Source organism: Protomyctophum parallelum, assembly GCF_964188405.1.
Source record: "Protomyctophum parallelum genome assembly, chromosome: 1".
NCBI classification, from domain to species: Eukaryota; Metazoa; Chordata; class Actinopteri; order Myctophiformes; family Myctophidae; genus Protomyctophum; species Protomyctophum parallelum.
In genome coordinates, this window is record NC_139697.1 from 82,821,749 (window position 1) to 82,834,568 (window position 12,820).

A 12,820-nucleotide genomic window follows, 5' to 3' on the forward strand; every position below is an offset into this window, starting at 1 on the left:
GTGTGTGTGTGTGTGTGTGTGTGTGTGTGTGTGTGTGTGTGTGTGTGTGTGTGTGTGTGTGTGTGTGTGTGTGTGTGTGTGTGTGTGTGTGTGTGTGTGTGTGTGTGTGTGTGTGTGTGTGTGTGTGTGCGCGCACGCCTGTGTGTATTGTTTTGTTTCTTGTTTTTTACTTTGAGCCCAATTGCTATGTGAGCCCCGATTGCGATGGAGTGTTTTGTGTTTTGCTGCTGTATGTGATTGTGCTAGGCCTTGGAAAAAAAGCAATGAGGGAGAGAGAGAGAGAATGATGGGCCTGGCAGTGACAGAGGCTACTGATTTACGGCCTCTTATCGTATAATGAACACGCCCCCAGTGCCCACAGACACGCGTTCCCACCATGGATGGCTCGGGGCTATGGGGTGCCTAGGCGGCATGTGGGGGGGGGGGGGGTGCTTTACAATGGAGGTGAGGTTGGCTGTTTGCTGGCGAGAGGCAGGTGGTGGTGCTGTGTGGGGGGGGGGGTGGGCTTCCCAAGGGTCCACTCACCGTGCCATGGTTCCGCCTCACTGTGCTGGATCCTCATCTGCGCCCCTGCCTGCCATTAGGACAACGCATTGTACACAACAAGGTCTGGGTTCCAGAGAGAGAGAGAGAGTCAGCCTGGAGGAAAGAAAGGAGTAGAAAGATGTAAGAGGTGTGCAAGAAGAGGGAGGGAGGGAATGAAAAAAGAATGAGCGAGGTGGGTTGGATGGGGGTGGTGGGCGGGAGGGATACAGAAGTGTCAGGAGTCACGGACGATGTATTTGCGATGCTGGCGAGCTTAATGTATTCCTGACTAAATGAGGTCCTGTCTGGCCTTTTGTGCCCACTGCTAGACGTGATCACGGATGGAATCGTCTCGGATTCTTTTGGCGTCAAACGCAGACCTCTCTCTCTCGCGCGTGCGTTAAGTGAACTGGTTTACCCAGGCTTCGCTTAATTTGACGCAACATTTTAAGGTGTTGGCTAACAGAGGCGTTGGTTAGAGCAACAGGACATTAGCAGCCAATAGCTCTCCGTAAGGCGCCCAGTGAGCATTAGCATCCCGCTCGCCTTGTCTGATTGGGGCCCCTAATTAAAGGCAGGTGAATCCGAGCTCAATTATTATTCCTGCAGCGTTGTGCGAGCCAGCCTGCGCTGTGATGGATTGTGATCTCTGCTGTGGCTGAAACGCTAGAAAGAGCACAATGTCTTACAGCGGGAGCCACTGATAACTTCATGCCGACAAATAAAGACTGTCACTTTTATTGATTTTCACCCCCAACCCTCTCCCTCGCACACATACACACATTCCCTGCTCATCTCTCTCTCTCTCTCTCTCTCTCTCTCTCTCTCTCGGTTTTTATCCCCGTCTCCCCCTCATCAAAGCGTCCCCTTAATCGGAATAGCTTCAAACATCACAAGGCGTGGAAAAGCCTTCCTAAAACGGAAAACAAACAAAACGCAACGCGTCTGACACAAAGGCGTCTTCATTCTCACCTCTTAACATAAAGAAATGAACCAATAAGCACGTAAATATCATAGAGACATGAACAAAAGAGCGTTTAAATGCATAATAGGAAAAACAAAAAACCCCAGTAAAACATGCAGGATGAAATTGACATTGTCTCTTAACCGGCGCCCTGGCAGTGGCAACCGCATAACGACAAATGCAATTTATTCCCCGGCACGTTGCCACTTGGACAGGCAGATAATGAAACGCGTAGGTCATCAGCGGTGACTTAAACCTTCAGCAGTGGAGTGAAATACATTAAATATCCAGAACATTACATAGCTGGCACAGCTGTGTGTGTGTGTGTGTGTGTGTGTGTGTGTGTGTGTGTGTGTGTGTGTGTGTGTGTGTGTGTGTGTGTGTGTGTGTGTGTGTGTGTGTGTGTGTGTGTGTGTGTGTGTGTGTGTGTGTGTGTGTGTGTGTGTGTGTGTGTGTGTGTGGGGGGGGGGTAAATGATGTGGGGCCTCTTCAGACACAGGGACACAATTAGTCATTGGGGCTGCTGGTGAGAGCACCCCTGCAAATCATAATAGCCCTGATCATTGACATCTGAATAGCATTACTCTGCCCCCCCTCCGGGGTTCAGATCTGCGACGCTGTGAAGCAGAGAGTGTAAGGATGGAAGGGAATGCCTCTGGACTCTTATTTCACTTTGGAACATTTTTCTTTTTTTTCTCCTTTTAACCACTTAAAGGTGCACGAAACCCTAGGCCGATTTTGAAGTTAGTTTTTTGCCGTATGTGGTTTTAAAATAAAAAACGACTACTACAGCAGATTAAAAACACGAATGGCTGGCTGCATAATGCTGAGCTTATAGTACACTGTGATGTAAGCAACACAACCTGCAGCTAGTCAAATTCATAACGTCCTGCGCGTTAGAGTGAGGTGTGTGAATGTGCAAGCAATGACCGTCGGGGCACACCTAAATCTAGCACACCCACTATTCATTTGATTATCCTTAATTATTTCTGCGCCATCCCTGGCCTGAACATATTCGGACCCCCTAGGCTAGGGTACGGCATCAGCCAACTGCGAACATGTTCGTGTACCTTTTAGCGTTGATCCAGTTGCTATGCAACGCCTCCGTCCCCACCAGCTATGGGTTCTTTACATCCAGCCCCATTTACGCTCCGTTAAAACAGGATTTTCACAGCCCCGTATCTCTGAAGCTTCGAGTCCATGGTAATCCGCCGCACATCCGTTGTTCAGATATAATTTGTGACTTTGTCTCGCATCGCTCCCGACATATAACGGTTTCTGGCGAGAGGTAAAGAGTGTGTGCTAATACTAATGATCACTCCTCACAACAACAACAGCCCCCTCCTCCCTGATAACCCGGAAATGAAAATGGAGGCTCCTACAATGGGAGTCAATGGCTGGCAAGGCTTAGCTGTGCTTATGCTACCACCTAGCGGGCAATAAAGGAATTAACTGAAAACGTACTAAATAACCGACCTACAACTTGTGAACCTTTTCCCGTTATTTTGTTTAACATTTTTGCCCATAAAGACATTGAAAGTGGTTACGTTCTATTTCCCTTCCTTCCTCCGCATGATTTGAAGAAGCGGCCACAGTCGGGGTTGTCCATGACTGGCGCTGACAGTCTTTATCTGGTGGCCTATTTCCTTGACATATCACCAGACGGTTGATGCCAAAGCACATGCAATGGCCACTGCATGCAGGCATGTATCTGTTTAGAGTGCATAACGAGACTGGGACCCGACGGACCACAGCGCCTCGACTTAACTAAGGAGAAATAAAATCCATACTAAATAATGTTATTGTACATCCCTCGACTCAATATTGCCTCAGTATTGCCTCTCAGGTCCGCCAAATGGCCCATGCTTCACGATAGACTGATAAGCTACAGTCGGCACGGGATGATCAACTAAATTAATGTTGCTGGTTTATATGCAAAGACCTGCTATCTTTGATCTGAGCTAAATAAATCTTCCACTGCTCAACTCCTAACGGCGGGTATGGTATACCTCGGCACAGCACAATTTATTAAGATGAAAGTCATTAACCTTGCAACCTATATAAAATAAATATACATATCGTTGCTGTCGGGAGGAAACCACCTAACTCCAATTTCTCCAAGGGTTTCTTTTTATCATTTATTATTTTATTTTTGCATACCTATATCCTGACAAAATGAGCAGTTAGGTGGTTTCTTCCCGACAGCAGAGATATATAAATATAATTACAGTAATAAATACAAATGTGAACGTGTAGATGGGCTGTTTCCACACAACACCATCATAAGACGGTCATCATAATAGTGTACAGTAAAAGGTTAAACCCTCTTCCTCCAGCTATGTGCTACTCCAATTTCACAACAATGAATGTACAGCATACAGTAGCCAGCATGCAGGTAATCTGTCATGGAGAACACTGGGAAACATACAGTAGCTGCCTCCCACTGTTGAACCTGTTTGACATGTCTATCTTTTATTATTTCCCTAAAGCCTTTGTAGTTTGTATGGCTGAGTAATTACGCTTTAAAGTAGAAAATACTGTCAAAACAGATACCTGCCAAAAATAAGAACAATGACATTAATAAATACTGTTATGGGTAAAGGGTATTCTTTCAATGCAATCCGTTCTGTATCTGCGAACGTTGCTTTTGGGTGAAAACCATCGATGTTTAAAGATTCCACTTCAAAGCTGCTTTCTCATCATCCAGGCTTAAAAGAAAAAGAGAACACACTTTTGAATCATGTTCAAGGATATCATAAAAAAATATTTTAAAAAAGTTTTGTTTTCTTTCTTTCTTTTAAGGGTTAGACAGCATTCACTCTGCAGTAGTCATTCATCTGATCTCAGTTGCATTCTTACATACAGTAATAATGATAGTTTACGATGCTGCTTTGATGTCAGAAATCAGCTATGACTTGTGCCAGAGCCCCAAAAACCATAGAACAAAATGAGCTCAAATAAAATGATCTCTTTAATTAATTTAAGGAGGTTGTGCATACATTTGTATTGTTGTGTGATCAAGATATGTGGCCAGATGTGACCATTTGTAGAACCATTGGGAAAGGACACGGTATGCTGCAGGTTACCTTTGGATGCGTTTTAGTTTTAGTACAGTAGCTGTGAAATAATTAGTGTTATTTCACACGACATATCACAAACCTAGTGACGGTTATTATTATTAATCAATTTATTACATCAAATAGTTTGATTAGCTTTTACCTAGATTGTGTACTTCGTCTTTTGTGTTTTATAGGGAAGCAATGTCGTAGCCATGATCATTCCATACAGTAGTGGTTACACCACCAGTACATTTCTTTGTAGAGTAGTTGGTTGGCTAGCACAGCTGTTTCTTGATACTGTGTCATTTCCCAGGGCAACGGTTACGGTTCACAAAGAAAATGTGCAGGAAAAACTGTGTTCTCCCTAAATAACTTGAAAGCCTCCACCATAACCACTTAGACCATATACTTCGCTGTACATCAAATAACGGAAATGGCTGAAAGCTTGCGTGGTGTTTTTGGTGGATCTGCTACTTCCCTGAATGTTTTGCCGAATGTCCACCTGTTTTTGCAGACATTTATTGTTATGCCTATAAAGACATGCCCAGAATAGGCATGCCAGAGCTCACATGGTTCATTGTACGATCACAAGATGTCATGAAGAAATGTTCAGACAGCTGTGAGAATGTGGCCAGACACGCACAAATCAAGAGAATCCAGAGGGCTTTATTTATCACTGACTCATACCTGCAGCGAAGTATTGGTGTGGCATGTTCCACAAGAAAAGAAAAAAAAAAAACAGAAAAAAAAAATAGCAATACGATATGCAATGTAATAAGAGAGACAATACTGGATTGTAAATAATGAGGAAAGAAGATAAAATAAGGTTATGAATTATGGGCAAAAGGTACAGATCAGGGATGACCCCGATGGCTGAATGGTTGGGGAGCGTAATGGGCCCGATGCTCTGATCAGCGACTCCCCGGTTCAAGTCCCAGCCGTCCGGATCATTTGCTGTACGTGGAGAGAAAGAGAGAGAAGAGCGATGAAATACACTAATATTTCATCGCTCTTCTCTCTTTCCACGTTTCCTGTTTCTACCCAACATCTATTATCTATCTATTATACTAATATTTATTTTCATTGATTTTTATTTTTACATGTCATTCCAGCAGGTGACCACCCGTTTGAGTGTACATACATCAGACACACGAAATGACCTGTGCTTTTCTCCCACACGTTTCATTCCAGCAGGTGACCACCCGTTTGAGTGCGAGTTCTGCGGCAGCTGCTTCCGCGACGAGAGCACGCTGAAGGGCCACAAGCGCATCCACACAGGAGAGAAGCCCTACGAATGTAACGGCTGTGGGAAGAAGTTCAGCCTCAAGCACCAGCTGGAGACCCACTACCGCGTGCACACAGGTAAGACACACACCCACTACCGCGTGCACACAGGTAAGACACACACCCACTACCGCGTGCACACAGGTAAGACACACACCCACTACCGCGTGCACACAGGTAAGACACACACGCCAATGCCTGTCACCATCACCCAGTTATATTGTTACTTATTACTTGGAATCAAGAGTAATATATTATATTACATATTATATTACATATTACTTCCCCCACCAGCAAAAATGGGATCCTACAACAACACAATCTGTGTTGTTGACAGGGCTGAACTGGGACAAAAATTCGGCCCTGTCATTTTCGCCCTACCACTTTTACAGAACAACATAAATGATACAAACCAACAACTGCACAACCCTTTGTTGCTCTCCCAAGAATGCTGGCAAAAGGATTCAAGATAGAAGAGAGTTTATTTGTCACTCACTTTGCCTGCCTGTCAAAAAACAGGAAGAAGAAGAAACTGTTCAATCCTTTGTCATTTATATTCCATTAAGCTTACAGAAATCGTATTGTCAATCGCTAAACATCGTACAGCTAAATCAGAACTCCCACTGCTAATTGGACTGTGGCTTTGTTTTGTCCCTTGGTGAAGTTATTGTTGAGTTTGTGCTCACACATATACTGTAGTGATTGTTCTGTATATGTATACAGTATAAAAGTGTCTGAATGCTTGGAAGAGAAGGGAGAGATAAAAAAAGAATTGCAGGCATAATTTGTGCATAATTTGCAGGCCAGCGTGTCTATGAGTAAATGTAAGCCACTGAATGTAGGTATTCCAGTGGATCACTTAACTGATCGTTAGCAGGTAATCAAAGTCGCCCTCTTAACCCAGCCTTGTCACCACTTACAATACAGCGGTCAAGATGTTGACCCTGGTGTAAAATATTGATGTCCCACATGGTCCCTGCTGTAGGAAGTAGTGATGGGAGCTGCCGTTCATTTCAGTGACTCCATTCGCTTCGTTCAGTTCACTTCCAAAATAATTTGTTCGCCATTCCGGCTCCACCCTCCTTGCGTACTTCGGTCCAATGACGAAAGAGGAACGTCTCTCTTCAGCCAATGAAAATGTTGCATTCTGTGACTAACCGCGCTTACCACGCGGAGCAAACTGAACGACAATTTGAGGAATTGAAGTAGTTAACCCATTTATACCTGAGACCAGATTCTACAAAATGTCTTCTAAATCATGACAGTTTTCTGAAAAACCTGTTTCTATTACAAACTATTTCATGTCAAGGGCCCCCAGAATGGTAACAAGACTACTCGCCCCGTTTCTGTTTTCCTCCCAGAATTTTCCCCAGTGAGGGGTGGGAGAGGCTGGACAGCAGACGGCTGGACTTTGAATTTCTCTAACTATAAACTTTCATGACAGCAGAACAGCCTAAGTACAAATAAATATAATTTATGAAAAGCTACTACAGTGAAGTCTGTTCACAGAAGTTGTTGTAGGATATGTGGGGATTATCTGACGAGGTACCATTTGAGGGGGCAAAACCTTACATATACTAAATAATACTAAATTGTTTATAGGTTCAATAGTTCAAAGTAAAATAATATAGCCTTTCCACAGGAGTATCTTTTTATATTTTTCCAAAAAGAATACAAACAGCCAATAGCATATTACAAAGTTGGGGAGGAATTCCGGGAGGAAAAACGGGCAAGCACCGGGGCGAGTAGTCCAGTATTCCCCCAGAATTATATGTAATTTGCCACCGACCCCCATCTGAAAATAAGTTGTTTCAGGGACCCCCCCAGAAGCAAAGATATGAGTTAAAAACATTCACTGTGAAAGAATATATATTCTAAGATTTGCGCCACATTTTATTGATTTTTCAAAAAAGCTTGTAGGTTAAAGTGGTTAAACGCTAATGCGACACAGATGCGTTCCCGTCTTAATTGGGTTAATATCGTTCACCAAAAAGAACCCACTCCTTGAAGGAGTCACTCGTGAACGACAGAACACTACTAGATTGTAACAAGTGGTGAAGGGAGATCTTCTGCAAACCAAACATGCAGAGATGTGAAAATGATTTCCCTAAAAATTAAGGGCTCAGAAGTATCCGTTATTGATCCGCACGCATTTCCAGCTCCATTAAGATCTTGACACGGCTGATCTTTATGCGCTTGACTGTGTTGTGACGAGGAAATAAATATCCTGGAATGAATGAACGCTAGTTTCTGAGAGTGAGGGATAAGTGGGCATCTACGATGGTAGCCATGGCTTTAAGCTCTCTGCCTCTCTCACAAACTACTCTCACACACACACACACACGCTCGCACGCACGCATGCGCACGCGCCACCCTCCCTCCCATGTCCCATTCAATAAGCCAGCTGTTAAGCCACACTATCAAGGCAGTCTGTCAAATAATTGCCTCCCCCCCGTCCACCCTTTCCCCTTTTGTGGGGGCTGGGGGGCTTTGCGGTAAGCTCGGGAGCACGAGCAGATAACAAGAGCAAGTGACAAGCTCATAGTCAAAGGCCACCGTGCACAAAAGGGAGCTGCTTGATGAATCATCGACGTTGGCAACAGTGACCCTCCCCCCACTGGCTCACACATCCCTACGCAAGATCAATATCCCCCCCCCCCCCCACCAGACACACACATCCCTATACGTCAGATCAATAAACCCTGGCCCATTTGCAATTCATTATCGCAACGCTTATTTGAGGCGACCCTGTTTACAGTGTGGTTATTGTTGACACGGCTGTGGACGGCTCGTGGCGCTAACGCGGGGACATACTAGTGTAATGAGCCACGTTGCATATTGTGATACGTTTGTGCAGCCCGGGGTAAATGCCACTGCGACCCGGGTATATAGTCGGGTCAAGGTCGGGCTCCCTCTAAGCTTTCTTTCTTTCTTTAAAAAAGAAAGAAGGAAAGAAAAATCACAAGCGAGCCCGGGAATGAAGCGGCCCATTTGGTTTGGGCACACCATCCATCGGTATCCGAGCCTGGGAAGGTGACAGTGTGCATTGAGCCAGATCACTTCCGACAGCTCGTTTCAAATGCCATTGGTAAAGGTCGGCATTTACATGTCTAATTTGCGTCTGTCGGTTTGAGCGCGGGCAGATTATTCCCTGCCATCGCTTTAATCATGAGCGCATTTAGGAACGTGTGCTGCTGCTGCTGAATGGAAGCGTGCCTTCTGAATAGAACCGGCCCCACCACAGTGTTATGGTCTGATTTATGGGACCTGCACTGATTCTTATTGAAATGTGGCACTGACTGCACCAGAGTAAACTGTGCCGTCGTTTTGAGGTGGTTTTGTTTAAACGGAGCGGGTTCACAACATGCCGGAGCTATCGTTAAAGATGAGAAACGTTATCGGTATATGTTCATGTCTTGGAAAATATTTCAAATGCATGCACCATGTTTTTACATCTTCAATGTGGCGATAAAGTCAGCATGAAGTCAAATAAAGAAATGTCATTATGGGCGCAAAGTGGACCACCGTGCTTCAGTAGGCGTTGCCAAACGGCAATGGTGAACTGAAATACAACACAAATAATTCCCAATTCCTTTAATTGAGTAATTTCATTTTCATTTTCTTTTCTAGTAGGTTTAAATCCAATATGTAACAGATGTTCTCTGCATTTAGAATATTGAGCCAACAGTGTCGTGACAGGTGCAGGTTTCTCCTTTTGTTCTCCTGCACAACATGAGCTGAAACAATAACGGTGTCACATTCACAGTTCTAAAGTCCCCTTACTGTGGGCGGCTTCTTAATAAAGACAGTAATGAGAATTGATAATGGCTGAACACAAAGGATTTCTATGCCTTTAACCGTGAGAGTAATTAGGGCCATTCAGTTAGATCAGACCGTCCTTCAAGCATCCAAGTCCTTAGATTGTATTCCCAGATAACCAGGCGTACCACACCGCGAGCGCCTTAAGCAATACTGTAATCTTCAGCAGGGGGTCTGTGACCCGGCACACAAATCTTTGTGTGACGTTAAGTACTTGACATCTCTCTCGCCCTTTCCTGTCACATTACTGTGCCCTATCAAATAAAGGCAAAAAAGCCACAAAAAGAAACTTTATACAACATCTCTCTCTCAGCTAATGGGGTCCTTGGCCTGAAAAGCCTGGGAAGACACCTGCTTTAATCGATTCAGTGCGTTGTTGTTGTTGCCCACACCAAACTTAACGCAGTCCCCCTCTCTCCCCCCTCTCTCCCACTACCCCCCCCCCGCAGGCGAGAAGCCATTCGAGTGCAAGCTGTGTCACCAGCGATCCAGGGACTACTCTGCCATGATCAAGCACCTGCGCACCCACAACGGCGCCTCGCCCTACCAGTGCACCATCTGCCTGGAGTACTGCCCCAGCCTGTCCACCATGCAGAAGCACATGAAGGGCCACAAGCCCGAGGACGTCCCCCCGGACTGGCGCATCGAGAAGACCTACCTGTATCTGTGCTATGTCTAGAGACCCCACCAGGTCAGAGCGTGGGGGGCACAGGGGGCCAGGAGATGAAGGTGGCACTGGTGGTGGTGGTGGTGGTGGTGGGTTAGCTGGGAGATGGGAGGTGAAGAGATGGTAACGAGAGGGAGTAGGTGGGAGCTTGTGGGGAGGGAGGGAGGGTGGGGTGTTACGTGAGGTGGGATCCGAGAGGGAGGGAAGATGTTGAGGAACGGGAATGACATTACATGACATGTCGAATGTCACAACGGAGACCTGAAGGCATTGATGGAGTTTTTTTTGTATTACCGGTATGTGATAATGGCTGGGGTTTAAATAAATAACTAAGTAATTAACAGTGGTGGTGGGGTGGGGCGGAAGAAAGGAAGGAAGGAAGTGCTAGGTGGAAGTCCGGACACAGAGAGAGAGAGATAATCGCCAATTCCCTTTCGGAACCGGCCGCGGGGTCAATAATGACATCTGCCACGACCTCGGGCCGTCATGTCTCATCACGTTTTCTGTAGCACCAGACGAGTTGTTGTTGTTGTTGTTGGATGAGACTATTGTTGGTTGTCGCGTGCTGGTCTGCCATCGCTGTGTGTGTGTCTGTATGTTTTTGAGTGACATCTATCCCCAAGGGGTTGTAGCTGTGCCAGCAGCGTCAGCCCCTGAGAATCAGCTGAAGAACCTGATGCAACTAGATGGAGTGAGTGTGTGCATAGTCATAAAAAGGTAGACGCCTCTTCTGGCTCTGGGGCGAATGCTGTGTAAGCGTTGGTGCCAAGGAATATAATGCAAGGAAGGGACGTGAGTCAAGTGACTGGACACCACCATGACACTCATGTCCATATAACTGACAAACGCCCTCAGTTCGGTCGCTCCAATGAATTGCAGCGGCGAAAGAGGTGCCTACCTTTCTGTGTCTGAGTGTGCGTGTGTGTGTGTGTTTGTGTGTGTGTACGGGTTGGGTGGGCTGGCTAGGGGCCACTAATAGACACCAATGGAGACACTCATTGGGAGATAGGGAGGAAAGGTACTAGTGCTGCTTCCGTGGGAGATCTCTCCTATCTCCCCAGCAGTTGTCCGGTGGTTTCATATCTCTGCCAGATAAGGGCTGGACGAGGTTGGACACCCGCGCACGCTTGGTTCTCCACTGAGAACAGAAGCCTAACTTATGTCACTTTTTCCCCCCATGTCGTTATCTTTTGGCACCGCATCCTAGTTTATCATAGCTTGATTGCACAGGTGAAACATATTACGACAACAGTCTCTGTTTGATGTTGCTATCAGATTATATATTTTGTAGAGCAAGCAGTGGGGGGGGGGGGGGGGGGGGGGGATTATAAAACATATTGCGACTCTGTTATCTCAAAGCGTAAGTCTCTATTATACCATATTAACTACAGCTTATCCACTTTCCTCTCTCTGCATTTGATGACCGGACCGGTATTATATTCATGCACATTTAACCAGATGACTATCAATCACTTCACACTAAAGATATGAGCTACACGCCGAATGACTCGCATAAAACACTTCTTACAATAACTCTCATGACTCGTATGTCAGTTTTTTTGTTGTTTTTTTGTTTGTTTTTTCGTGATGGAGGGACAAAAAGAAAAAAAGAACGGCTGCTTTCGGAGTGGGGGTGTGCCGCCGCGCCGTGACTACGACAACCTGTGGTGAAACACCCCCCCCCCCCCCCCCCCCAGCGTAACGCCTTAGCCTGGATGCTAGTTAAAAAGGTGACCCCCCCCTCCCCCCAGCGGACGTTTAATGGCAAGTCTGCAGACTGACATTTGACACCCTTTGCGAGTGAAAAATATACGAAAGCTGTGTTTTTAAGGATCAAGCCGTAGCACAAATCCATGTCGCGGTTCACAGTCCTGCTTATTATGACAGGTTGGAGTTTTTCCAAACGCATTACAAGCATCATTGCAAGTCGCAGGGTTTCTGGGATAATCCCATATCTTGAATGACTGGCAGAAGAGAGAGGGGGGGACGGACTTAAGTGATTGGATGAGACATGCCCCCCCCCCCCCCAAGCCGAGGGGGCAACTAGTAAGATGACAGCATAAATCAACTCTTTATATGGTTTTATCCCTGCGCTTTGTCTCTCGTCTCCTATTATTGAGTTTGATCTCAGCATATTGTACTTGAATTACCTCGTTTTTTTCGTTTTTTTGTGACCTCATGTTGCTTGTGTTTTTTTTATGTTTTTTTTTTTATTCTTCCCTTGTTTCATTTGTACATTTTGTGAGTGCGCGTGTGTGTGAGAGAGAGAGAGAGAGAGAGGGAGGGGTGCATTGCAAGACGTGATAAAGCAATGTATATGCGGAAAAAATTCTAAGTGCCACAGTGAAGAGATTTTTTTTCTTTTTCCTATTGTGTATTTCTTTGTGCATTATTTTGTTTACCAAATTTGGTATTTTTGCCCCTGCTTGTTGAAGAGCCAGGGGGTTTGGTCATTTTGGTTTTAAAAAGCTACCTCTAAGTTGTGTATGTTTTCATTTTTTA

General features: G+C 45.4%; 1 protein-coding gene across 1 annotated transcript in view; it reads left to right on the forward strand.

Moving 5' to 3' along the window:
- zbtb16a (zinc finger and BTB domain containing 16a) overlaps positions 1-10,393 on the forward strand; it is a 149,658-nt gene extending 139,265 nt beyond the window's left edge. The window contains exons 6-7 of the mRNA XM_083765136.1: positions 5,740-5,910; positions 10,101-10,393. Of these exons, the coding sequence (XP_083621262.1) occupies positions 5,740-5,910; positions 10,101-10,330 (401 nt within the window). The 3' untranslated portion in view covers positions 10,331-10,393. The remainder of the gene's footprint in view (positions 1-5,739; positions 5,911-10,100) is intronic.
- Positions 10,394-12,820: the final 2,427 nt, after the last annotated feature.